Source organism: Scyliorhinus torazame, chromosome 8 (genome assembly GCF_047496885.1).
Source record: "Scyliorhinus torazame isolate Kashiwa2021f chromosome 8, sScyTor2.1, whole genome shotgun sequence".
NCBI lineage: Eukaryota > Metazoa > Chordata > Chondrichthyes > Carcharhiniformes > Scyliorhinidae > Scyliorhinus > Scyliorhinus torazame.
In genome coordinates this window covers 111,808,941-111,822,273 of record NC_092714.1, presented here as the reverse complement: position 1 = coordinate 111,822,273, position 13,333 = coordinate 111,808,941, and the positions used below count along the sequence as shown (strand labels likewise).

The window sequence follows — 13,333 nt, the reverse complement described above, 5'->3', positions numbered from 1 at the left end:
CCAGGCAGTCCCCCCTCTTCCCCCCCCCCTCCCAGGACGTCGTCTCCCCCCCCCCAAGGTTGCTGCTGCTGCTGACCGACCTTCCTCTAACGCTCCGCGAGATAGTCTAGGAACGGTTGCCACCGCCTGTAAAACCCCTGCGCAGACCCTCTCAAGGCGAACTTAATCCTCTCCAACTTTATGAACCCAGCCATATCATTTATCCAGGCCTCCAGGCTGGGGGGCTTCGCCTCCTTCCACATTAGCAAGATCCTTCGCCGGGCTACTAGGGACGCAAAGGCCAGAGTGCCGGCCTCTTTCGCCTCCTGCACTCCCGGTTCGTCCACTACTCCAAATATTGCTAGCCCCCAGCTTGGCTCGACCCGGACTTTCACCACCTGAGATATTGCTCCCGCCACTCCTCTCTAGAACCCCTCCAGTGCCGGGCATGACCAAAACATATGGACATGGTTCGCCGGGCTCCCTGAGCACCTTCCACATCTGTCCTCTACCCCAAAGAACCTACTCAACCTCGCCCCCGTCAAGTGCGCTCTGTGGACCACCTTAAATTGTATCAGGCTGAGCCTGGCACACGAGGAGGAGGAATTAACCCTACCTAGGGCATCAGCCCACAGACCTTCCTCGATCTCCTCCCCCAGCTCCTCCTCCCATTTACCCTTCAACTATCCTATCAGCGCTTCCCCCTCTTCTTTCAACTCCTGGTGTATTTCCGACACCTTGCCCTCCCCGACCCGTACACCCGAGATCACCCTATCTTGAACTTCTTGTGCCGGGAGCAACGGGAATTCCCTCACCTGTCGCCTCACAAAAGCCCTCACCTGCATATATCTAAAGGCATTTCCCGGGGGTAACTTGAACTTCTCCTCCAGTGCCCCTAGGCTCGCAAACATCCCGTCGATGAACAGGTCCCCCATTCTTCCAATCCCCGCCCGATGCCAGCTCTGAAACCCCCCTCCGGCTTCCCCGGGACAAACCGGTGGTTACCCCTGATCGGGGACCACACCGATGCTCCCATTGCACCCCGGTGCCGTCTCCATTGGCCCCAGATCCTTAGCGTTGCGGCCACCACCGGGGTCGTGGTATGCTTTGTCGGCGAGAGCGGCAGCGGTGCCGTCACCAACGCCCCCAGGCTCGTTCCTTTACAGGACGCCATCTCCATCCTCTTCCATGCCGCCCCCTCTCCCTCCATAACCCACTTGCGGATCATTGCCACATTTGCTGCCCAGTAGTAGCTCCCCAGGTTTGGCAGCGCCAACCCTCCTCGGTCCCTACTGCGTTCCAGGAACCCTCTCCTTACTCTCGGGGTCTTATTCGCCCACACAAACCCCATAATACTCCTGCCTACTCTCTTAAAAAAGGCCTTAGTGATCACGATGGGAAGGCACTGAAACACAAACAGAAACCTCGGAAGGACCACCATTTTGACCGACTGCACTCTACCCGCCAGCGAGAGCGGTAACATGTCCCATCTTTTGAAATCCTCCTCCATTTGCTCCACCAACCTCGTCAGATTCAGTTTATGTAGGGTCCCCCAACTCCTGGCTATCTAGATCCCCAGATACCGAAAGCTCCCCTCCGCCCTCCTCAGCGGTAGGTCCCCTATCCCTCTTTCTTGGTCCCCTACCTGTAATACAAAGAGCTCACTCTTCCCTACATTGAGCTTATAGCCCGAAAACTCCCCAAACTCCCTTAGAGTCTGCATGACCTCCACCATCCCCCTCCATTGGATCCGCCACGTACAGCAACAGGTCATCCGCATATAGCGACACCCGATGCTCTTCTCCCTCTCGGACCACCCCCTTCCATTTATTAGACTCCCTCAATGCCATGGCCAATGGCTCGATCGCCAATGCGAACAACAGGGGGGACAGGGGGCACCCCTGCCTCGTCCCTCGGTACAGTCGAAAGTACTCCGACCTCCGCCGGTTCGTCACTACACTTGCCATCGGGGCTCTGTAAAGGAGCTTAACCCAATTGATAAACCCTATCCCGAACCTGCGCAGCACCTCCCAGAGGTACTCCCACTCTACTCGGTCAAAGGCCTTCTCCGCGTCCATAGCTGCCACTATCTCCGCCTCTCCCTCCTCCGATGGCATCATTATCACGTTTAAGAGCCTCCGCACATTGGTGTTTAGTTGCCTGCCCATTACAAATCCCGTCTGGTCCTCGTGGATTACCCCCGGGACACAGTCCTCGATCCTCGTGGCCAGCACTTTTGCCAGCAACTTTGCATCCACATTGAGGAGCGAGATCGGCCTGTACGATCCACATTACAGTGGGTCCTTGTCCAGCTTTAGGATCAAAGAAATTGGCGCTTCCGACATTGTCGGGGGTAGGGTCCCCTCCTCTCTTGCCTCATTAAAGGTCCTCACCAGTAGCGGGGCCAACAGGTCTGCGTACTTCCTGTAGAACTCCACCGGGAATCCGTCCGGTCCCGGGGCCTTCCCCGCCTGCATGCTCCCCAAACCCTTGCTCAGCTCCTCCAACCCAATTAGTGCCCCCAAACCAGCCACCTCTTGCTCCTCCACCCTTGGGAAAATCAGCTGATCTAGGAATCGTCTCATCCCCTCTTCCCCCGCTGGGGGCTGGGATCTGTACAGCTCTTCATAAAAGGCCTTGAATACCTTGTTTATTTTCGTCGCACTCCGAACCGTGGCTCCCCTTCCATCTTTGACTCCCCCTATTTCCCTCGCTGCCATCCTCTTACGGAGCTGGTGTGCCAGCATCCGACTAGCCTTTTCCCCATACTCGTAGGTCGCCCCCTGCGCTTTCCTCCACTGTGCCTCCGCCTTCCCTGTGGTCAACAGGTCAAACTCCTCTGGAGCCGTCGTCTTTCCCCAAGTAATCTTTCCTCCGGGGCCTCTGCGTATCTCCTGTCCACTCTCAAAATCTCCCCCACTAACCTCTCCCTTTCCATACCCTCTGTCTTCTCCCTATGAGCCCTAATGGAAATTAGCTCTCCCCTGATCACCGCCTTCAACGCCTCCCATACCACCCCCACCCGCACCTCCCCGTTGTCGTTGGCCTCCAAGTACCTTTCGATACACCCCCTCACCTTCCCACACACCACCTCGTCCGCCAGCAGTCCCACATCCAGCCGCCACAACGGGCGTTGGTCCCTCTCCTCTCCCAGCTCCAGTTCCACCCAGTGTGGGGCATGGTCCGAAACGGCTATAGCCGAATACTCCATCCCCTCCACTCTCGGGATGAGCGCTCTACCCAGAACAAAGAAATCTATCCGGGAGTAGGCTTTGTGTACATGGGAGAAGAAAGAAAATTCCCTGGCCTGCGGCCTTGCAAACCGCCATGGGTCCACTCCCCCCCCATCTGATCCATAAACCCCCTAAGTACCTTGGCCGCCGCCGGCCTGTTTCCAGTCCTTGATTTGGAGCGGTCTAGTGCTGGATCCAACACTGTATTGAAGTCCCCTCCCATTATCAGTCCTCCTACCTCCAGGTCCGGAATGCGCCGCAACATGCGCTTCATGAATCCTGCATCATCCCAGTTCGGGGCGTATACGTTTACCAACACCACCCACATCCCTTGCAGCCTACCGCTCACCATTACATATCGCCCTCCATTGTCCGCTACAATAGTCTTGGCCTCAAATGACACCCGCTTTCCCACCAATATTGCCACCCCTCTATTCTTCGCGTCCAGTCCCGAGTGGAATACCTGTCCTACCCATCCCTTTCTTAGCCTGACCTGGTCCGCCACCTTCAGGTGTGTCTCTTGGAGCATGGCCACGTCCGCCTTCAGTCCCTTTAAGTGCGCGAACACTCGAGCCCTCTTCACCGGCCCATTCAGGCCCCTCACATTCCACGTTATCAGCCGGATTGGAGGGGCTCTCACCCCTCACCCCTCACCCCCCCCCCCCCACCCACACCCCGCCGACTAGCCATCTCCTTTTCTGGGCCAGTCCCGTGTCCACTCCCTCAGGGAGACCCAGGATTCGCAGATTCTTTCTCCTCGACCTGTTCTCCAGGTCTTCGAGTCTTCCCGCCCACCTCTTGTGTAGCGTCTCGTTCTGCTCCACTCTCACCGCCAGGCCCACGAGCTCGTCCTCGTTCTGACTGACTCTTTTCTGTACCTCCTGGATCTTAGCTTTGTGGACCTTCTGGGTGTTCCCGAGTCTTTCAATTGCCGAAAGCATAGGTGCCAACATCTCCTTGCGCATCTCCTCGCACTGCTCCTCGAAGCAGCGCTTGATGAACTCCTGCAGCTCCCCTTTGTCCCTGGCCGCCGCCATTTTGTTTTCTTTCCCTCGCTTTTCCCGTTGCTCCAGTGCCGCTCCTTTGGCCGTTACACCTCTGGTCCGTTTAAAAAGTCTATGGAAACTCCTGAAAAAGGTCTGAGAGTCAGTTCCAGACGGGAGCTGCCGAATGCGCGACCTACTCCTCCATGGCCGCCACCGGAAGACTCGTCCCTGCTTCTTCAATGGCCCTGGTAGATCCTTTCACAGTTGTTCCCTCTGCTGCTAGAATTCACCTTTGATAGAGTCAAGTCAGATTGCAGCTTTAAGCTTGCCCTTCCCCTGCCTGCATGCTGGAAGAGGCCCTTGTCTAAACCTGCAGCCAAAGCCAAATCCTTTACTGTTTCTGCCGGGTCTGGCAGCCAAAAGACACAACACTCCTGGGGGACACTGTCAGGGGAATGCTGCAGCCTTCTTCCCACGCCAGGAAATGTCAAACAAATGCCGTGGGGGCCCTGTAAAAGAGCCCAAAAGTCCGTTCCAAGCGGGAGCTACCGAATATGCGACCTAGCTCTGCATAGCCGCACCCGGAAGTCAATTCACACCTCTTTAACCTCTTCATTCACCCGAGGAAGGAGCAGTGCTCCGAAAGCTAGTGATATCGAAATAAACCTGTTGGACTTTAACCTGGTGTTGTAAGACTTCTTACTGTACAATATTAATGGTACTCCACTCTCCCTCCATCTAACAACAGGTTGCAGAGGAGAGAGTTAAAAGTTTAAAAATTGGGAAAATATCCCCAATCGGCTGTGTATGTAACCTTTATCAGTTTTATAGCAGCAGGTTATGTGTTGAGTGAGCATCTCACTTCAGGACATTTCAATAACGTATTTAAACCAGGCTCCCACAGTACAAGGTAACCCAATTTAATAGTTGCCACCTAGTCCCAATGGAACAAAGGGAAAAGTGTGAGCTTCAAATTGAAGACGATAAATGTATTTTAACACTACTTCGTGTGGGTTAAGAGGAGCAGGACCTTCTGGGAAGTCTTTTGTTTCACTGTTGCCAATAGCAGCCTCTCTCTCCACCAAACTACCCTTCCAAGCCCTAGCTTTACACTTCCTCCCTCCTGCAAAGGCCTTCCTCCACCAAACCCTTCCCAGCCCAATCTCTCACTCCCTTTTCCCTAACAATTATCAGGAACTGGTCCAAAGGGTCCCCAGTGCTGCAACCTGATTTTCATACTTAAAGCTGATCTGGTAACTGCCTGGTGGGAAATGGGAAGCAAAAATAGAATAGAATAGAGCTTTATTGTCCACACAAAATTATGAAGTGCTGCTATTAAAATGCAGAAAGAACTCCACACCCCTGGCTTAGTCAGGTTTCCTAGTGTTACCATACCCTCTCTGCCGCCTTGTAACTATTGGATCAATGTCCTGGTTCTCGGTCCAGTGGATATCGCTTATTTGCTTGCAACCATTCAGTGAAAATTTAGGGGAATAATGAATGCACAGAAGCTTACCATGGAAATTTTGCAGTAAATTCTTGACCAATAAGGCAGAGCTCCTTTTATAGTCTCAGGGTGTTTCACTTTGCACATTGTCCCAAATTCTTGTACAGCCTTAGAGGAAACAGAGAATGAGCATTTAATGAGTAATTCAAGCATCATTCAAATCAAACCCACACCACACTGAAAAAAATGTTAGTGGACATCATAATTTCTCAGAACAGAATTCTATGCAATAGGTTTTCTGTCAAATATGATTTCACACTTCAGTGTTAATTGAACTCTCCCTTCTATACGCTGTATCTTTGCAATAATGGGCAATCAATCATCCTAGAATAGCTTGAAACAGACCACTTAATTTACAATTATCTTAATAATCTACCTTTGATTCGTCATAAGGCTATTTGAACCAGAAAAGTAAATATAGCATTGTTGTCCCATTCAAAACTAAACTGAGTACAAGACTAAAGAAATCACCGAATATACAATTTAATTAAAATAGAAAGAACTATCATTAAAGAGAGAGTCTTTCACAACCTCAAGACATAGAACTTAAGAAATCAACTACTTCTAAAAATGTTGCCACATTTGTAATGTTGAAAAGCATGGCGGTCAATTTGCACATAGAAGGGTCCCCGAAAACAGCAATGAAATAAGGAGCCAGATAACCTGTGCTTTATACATGCTATGGATTGAAGGATTGGGGATTTCCAGCGCACAGAGAGAAAATACCTCCTCTTCTTCTAATGGTGCTGCGGGATATTATACATCCAACAAGTTTAACATCTTACCTGAAAGACAATATTTTAGACAATGCAGCATTTCCTCAGTGTCTAGATTATTATGTGCTCAAGTGTCTGAAGAACAGGTTGAACCCACAATTGTCTGATTTAAAAGCAAGAGTGCCACCACAAAGTCAAGAGTAACAAACAGGCAATGAATGCCAAGTCTGAGCTTGATAAAGTCAGACCCAAAAATCAATGTCAGCTGGCGGTCCAGCAGTTCACCTTAATTGGTTTAGCATGGGGTGGGGATGCTATCAATTCAGAAATGCGTTCAATCATATCAATCAGTAAGCTTTATCCCTGCCTGCAGCAGCTTGGCAAATGTGCTTGCCACCCCCCCTCTCCATGCTAATTGTCCTCGAGAAGGTGGTGATGAGCTTCCTTCTTGAACTGCTACAGTCCATGTGATGTAGGTACACCCACAGTTCTGTTAGGAAGCAAGTTCCAGGATTATCCTAGCCTAGTAATTTCCCAATAAAAATATTTATTGTCAAAAGGAAAATAATGAACAGTGCCTACAATTACAAAACCAGAAATTAAGCTACATATTAAATAAACTCTACACAAAGGAATGACAAAAATAATTCTATCAATGTGTTTTTATTCAGGGAATTTTCTGGAGGAAATTTCCTGTTGCCTGCCAATATCAAGGACTGTGCTGATTCCGTATCACTAAAAATAACATTTGGAAAATATGAGCTTATCCACTTTGGCAGGAAGAATGGCAAAACAGAATACAGGTACATTGTTGTCTGAAAACTGGACATTTGTAATATTCAGTTAAATCCTCTGATTTCATAAATACAGCCATTCTCAAGACTAATCCCAGAGGGTGTGTTGTATACAGAGTCCATTTCAGCACTTTAGGGTCTCCCTCCTCATCAATTCTCTGGACACAAAGCTATCTGGCCCACTTTTCATACTCCTGACTGCAACATTCCTGATTGCTTTCAAGTCGCATGTCCGAAATCTGAGAAAATCTGGCACAGTTTCTGTCCAAAGGGTACAGTTTCAGTCCAAAGGGTTCAGAAGTCTATGGTACAGAGGGATCTGGGTATCCTGGTCCATGAACCACAAACAGCTAGCATACTGATACAACAAGGGTTTGGGGAGGCAAATGGAATATTGGTATGAAAGTGTTATTGTAGCTGTACAGGATCTTAGTGAGAACAGACCTGGAGTACAGAGTGCAGTTTTGGGCTCTTGAGGAGTGGTAGAATTGCATTAGAAGCAGTTCAGAGATTCCTGATACTGTCTTGAGGAAAGATCGATTACTCATTGGAGTTTAGAAGATTGAGGGGTGTCTTTCTGAGGGGTTTGACAAAGTAGATGGTGGGAGGATGTTTTCCCTTGTGGGGAGTCTAGTCCTCGGGGGAACAGTTTAAAAAATAAGACGGAGATGAGGAGGAATTTCTTCTCTCAGAGATTCATTAGTCTTTGGAATTCTCTTCCACAGAGAGCAGTTGGAGGCTGGGTCATTGAATATATTCAAGGTTGAGGTAAATTTCTGATTGACAAGAGTCAAGAGTTATGGGGAGGCAGGGAAGAAAGTGGTGTTAAGCCCAGAATCAGATCTTACTGAATGGTATTGCAGTTGAGAGGGGCTAATGGCCTACGCCTGTTCTTACTTATTTTGATCTTCCGAGTCACGAGACAAGAATGATCATTTTCTTTTCCGTGTTCTACTTTAGTTCTGAATACAGAAGAACCCACAGGTTTGTCATCACCTTTACCCACTAGGACGATATTCCCAATTACTGGATTTCTGATTTTCCCCCATTTTATCGCGATTTCCCAACACCAAAGGGAAGATACTTTCACATTAACTAACATAATCGAGATACATGTTACAACTCTTTTGCCGTGCACCGCACTTCTGGCAGATATATGACACTACGATCCAGACTAATATACTCTCAGCTTCCCAGCCAGCTCATTTCTCTCTTTCACACCAGGTTGAAACTTCCAGTGCCCTTCGAACATCACCCCACTCCCTCCACCTGAATGAACTGATTTACACCAGCAAGGCCCACCATGGCAACTTTATGTTCTTTAAAAACAGCAGAAGTCTTTGTCGTTCTGTCTTGTTTTCGAACAGAATCAGCTCTCACCAGCATCCTGCTTGACTACTAACACAAATATAGTCTTTCCCCGCTCGTAACAGCAGCTGCATCGTTTCTCTCTTTGTCTCTGACGAGGTTTGAAATGGTGCAGTGGTTAGCACTGCCGCCTCACAACGCCAAGGTCCCAGGTTCGATCCCGGCTCTGGGTCACTGTTCATGTGGAGTTTGCACATTCTCCCCGTGTTTGTGTTGGTTTCCCCCCCACAACCCAAAGAGGTGCAGGGTAGGTGGATTGGCCATGCTAAATTGCCCCTTAATTGGAAAAATTAATTGGGCACTCTAAATGTTTTGAAAAAAGGTTTGAAAATAGTCACTTGATTTTCAATAGGTATCGCTTTGGGTTTCTTTTCCGTGACAAACAGTTCATATGGCCCTTCTCCGAGCAGAGGTTTAGCATAGACACAAACCCCCTATTCAGAGCACTGTTTCACCTTAAATTAAAGAGATTATTTAAAACATAACCGTCTCATACCGGAACTGACATTACATTCGTTACTGATCATTGTTTATTGTTGGGTGTAAATTTGGGAGAAAATGTGAAAAAGGAGAATAAAAAATATTTTTTTAAAAAAACATAAAGTCTCATAAAGTTCTGTTTTTATGGCAATATGTTTCAAAATTTACAAAGCATTTATCAAATTGATTTTCATTTTATATCACTTTTGCAATGTCAAACATTTTTTCGCTTTTAGCTATTGTCTCAGTTGACATTGGGATTTCACTTTTGCGACCAGAATAATCTACATCATGAAGAACCTCAGAAAATTCTGCATGCTGGAACTGGAACTGATCTTTTTCCATATAAAAAGACACTGGTAACGGCATTATGAGCTAAGTGGCCTCCTTTTGTGTTAAACAATTCTTGTTGCTGAGTAAGAAAGATGGCCAAAATTGTGCCGTGAGGCATGGTGGTAAAAGAGGCCAACAGATTTGTGTGTGGGGAAACTGCAGTTTAAGCAGAATAAAGTTTGTGGAACGGACAACGATGGCTTACAACTGGACATTTTGCTGATAACACATTGTTTTGGAACAGCGAGAACAAGGCTCTCACAAGAACGAATAAGGCCTAGGTGCGCTACTAGAATATTTATATGAATGAACTACAAACTCCAAGCTAAATCTTCATAAAAAGCAGCCGCTTCCGAGATTTGAGTGGGCGATAACTCCAGGATCAACATTCTCAAGACAGACCGGAGTTTGGAAGCTCACACCCTCCAGAGCGAGCCAAGACTACCCTCTAGCCTCTACCCTCTAGCGGGTAGTATTTTTGTTCAGATTGCGAGTTTTGAAACTTTATATAACCATTTAAATAAACACATAGATAAATAATAACATTGTATTAATTCAACTGGCAGTGTGTATCAATATTTGTCTGTCGTCAGATGATGCCCTATGCTGGACAGCAACAATGTATAAAATTAAGCCAAAATAAACTCCTATAGGCAATAGCACACTAGAAGATTTATTGTTGCCTGTAATTTAGAATAGTCAAAATGAAAATCACAGACAGGTCACCTCCAATCACAGATGTATCATCAATTCTCTGATACTGATGGTATCATTATTGAACCATTTGTTCAGATTTACCTTCTCCATTTTAACTACTACCATTAATTTTACTTGTTGTTAGTTCAGTGCTCACCATGGGATTGACTGATGTGTTTTTTCCCTGCAAGTTTTTTTGGGATAAAAAAAGAGAGCCTTAAAATTAGATTTACCAATCACATAAGAAAATATCCAAAATAATTATATCCCTCTTCTACAAGCTCAATGAAGATGCACCAATTCCACAGAGTTTATGACTCAACAAATCTAACTGTGTTAGAAAATACGTTTAGCTCATCAAAATTCAGCATTCTGAATATTTATAATTTAACTACAGGCACGATATGTATTTTGTTCACGTTATTTTTTTTTGAGAAATGTTTTATTAAAGCTTTTCCAACCAACGTTTTTACATAACAAAGATAGAAGTGCAAATAATAATAAAAATTAACAAGAATTATTAAACAGAACAAGATGGGTGTTGTCTTCATATAAAACTTACATTATATCAACAATTCCCCCCCCCCATTCCCAATCCCTTGAAGTCCTGAGCGCAATGGCCAACGGCTCAATTGCCAGGGCAAACAGCAACAGGGACAGGGGACACCCCTGCCACGTCCCCGGTGCAGCCTGAAATACTCCGACCTTAGACGGTTCTTGGCACACTCGCTGCTGTATCTTGAGCGGGCGCGAGAGGGGGTGGGGACACCGGGTCTCCCTCTACGTGGATGACCTGTTGTTGTACATTTCGGACCCGCTAGAAGGGATGGGGGAGGTCATGCGGATCCTGAGGGACTTTGGGAGGTTCTCGGGGTATAAATTGAACGTGGGGAAGACTGAGCTGTTCGTGGTCCACGCTAGGGACCAGGAGGAGAAACTGAGGGAGCTCCCGCTCAAGATAGTGGAGAGGAGCTTTCGGTACTTGAGGATACAAGTGGCCAGGAACTGGGATGCCCTGCACAATGGACACACTCGCTACAGGGGCCTGATACAGCAGCATGAGCCACCCTATGAATCCCTCACCGAATCCAAACCTGCCTAACGCGTCCCACAAATACTCCCACTCCACCCTGTCAAAGGCCTTCTCTGCATCCACTGCAGCCACCACTTCCACATCCCCCCCTCCGAGGGCATCATGATAATATTCAGGAGCCTCCTCACATTCGTGTTCAGCTGCCTGCCCTTAACGAAACCCGTCTGGTCCTCCCCAATCACTCCCGGGACACAGTCCTCTATTCTGGTGGCCAGAGTTTTTGCCAACAGTTTGGCGTCTACATTCAGGAGCGATATCGGCCTGTAGGACCCACACTGAAGCGGATCCTTCTCCTTCTTCAAGATAAGCGAAATCAATGCCTGCGACATCATCGGAGGGAGGGTCCCTCTCTCGTTTGCCTCATTGAAGGTTCTTAGCAGGAGTGGGCTCAGTAGCTCTGAGAACTTCTTATAAAATTCAACAAGTCGTCCGGACCCGGGGCCTTGTCTGACTGCATGCTTGCCAGCCCCCTGACTACCTCCTCCAACTCAATTGGGGCCCCCAATCCCTCCATCCGCTCCACTTCCACCCTTGGGAACCTCAACCGGTCCATAAACTGCCTCATCCCCCCCCACCCCGCCCCCCGGCACCCCCAGGGGGTTCCGACTCGTATAACTTCACGTAGACCTCCCTGAAGACTTAATTGACCCTCTCTGGGCTCAGCACCATGTTGCCCTCCTTATCTCGCACTCCCCCAATCTCTCTAGCCGCCTCCCTCTTGCACCCGCATCCTACTTCTCCCCATACTCGTAGACTGCCCCTTTCACTTTCCTTAACTGCGCCTCCGCCTTCCCCGTGGTCAGCAAGTCGAACTCCGCCTGAAGTTTCTGGCGTTCGTTCAGCAGCCCCCCTCTGGGGCCTCAGTGTATCTCCTGTCTACCCGGAGTATCTCTCCCACCAGCGTCTCCCTCTCCGCCCTCTCCTTCTTCTCTCTGTGGGACCTGATGGAGATTAACTCTCCCCTAACGACCGCCTTCAAAGCCTCCCACACCACTGCCACCGTTACCTCCCCTGTGTCATTCGCTGCCACATAGTTCTCAATGCTCCTCCTTATCCGCCCACACACCTCATCCGCCAGCAGCCCCACATCCAGTCTCCAGAGAGGGCGCTTACCCTGCTCCGCCCCCAGCCGCAGGTCCACCCAGTGCGGGGCATGGTCCGAGACTGCAATGGCCGAGTATTCGACCCCCTCCACCCTCGGGATCAGCGCCCTACTCAACACAAAGAAGTCTATCCGCGAATAGACTTTATGAACGTGGGAGAAAAAGGAGAACTCCTTCGCCCTTGGCCGCACAAACCTCCATGGTCCACATCCCCCATCTGGCCCATGAACTCCCACAGGGCCCTGGCCGCCGCCGGCCTCCATCCCGACCTGGAACGGTCCAAAATCGGGTCTAAGACTGTATTAAAGTCCCCTCCCATAATCAGGTTACTTGACTCCAAGTCCGGGATCCTACCCAGCACGAGCCTCATGAAGTCCGCATTGTCCCAGTTTGGGGCATACACATTCACTAGCACCACCTGGGCCCTCTGCAGCTTGCCACTCACCATTATGTACCTGCCCCCCTTGTCCGCCACGATGCTACCCCGCCTCAAATGTTAGTTTACGAACCAAAATTGCCACCCCTCTGGTCTTTTGAGTCTAACCCCGAGTGAAACACCTGTCCCACCCATCCTTTCCTTAGCCTCGTCTGGTCCGCGAGCTTTAAGTGCGTCTCTTGCAACATGGCCACATCCGCCTTCAATCCCTTCAAATGCGAGAACACGCGGGACCTCTTGACCGGCCCATTCAGGCCCCTCACATTCCACATGATCAGCCTGGTCGGGGGGTTGGCCACCCTCACCCCTCGCGCCCCCCCCCCCCCCCCCCCCCCCCCCCCCCCCCCCCCCCCCCCCCCCCCCCCCCCCCCCCCCCCCCCCCCCATCCTGCCGACTAACCCTCTCGCTTTTTCGGCCTGCCACGTGCCTCCGCCTCCCGATTCCAGCCCTCCCCTCGGTGGTCCCCCAGTCCGACTCTCCATCCATTTCCCTCACCTGGCTCCCCTTCAGTCAGCACAGCCGCCCCCCCCCCCCTGCCAAGCATCCGCTTAGCTCTGATTCCCCCCCCCCCCGCCCCCCCCCCCCCCCCCCCCCCCACTATGCTTCCGT

General features: G+C 49.7%; 1 protein-coding gene across 2 annotated transcripts in view; it reads right to left on the bottom strand.

The window, feature by feature from the left end:
* ltn1 (listerin E3 ubiquitin protein ligase 1) overlaps positions 1–13,333 on the bottom strand; it is a 268,450-nt gene that overhangs the window by 239,619 nt on the left and 15,498 nt on the right. For both annotated transcript variants that reach the window (XM_072514034.1, XM_072514036.1), the window contains exon 3: positions 5,715–5,813. In XM_072514034.1, the coding sequence (XP_072370135.1) occupies positions 5,715–5,813 (99 nt within the window). The remainder of the gene's footprint in view (positions 1–5,714; positions 5,814–13,333) is intronic.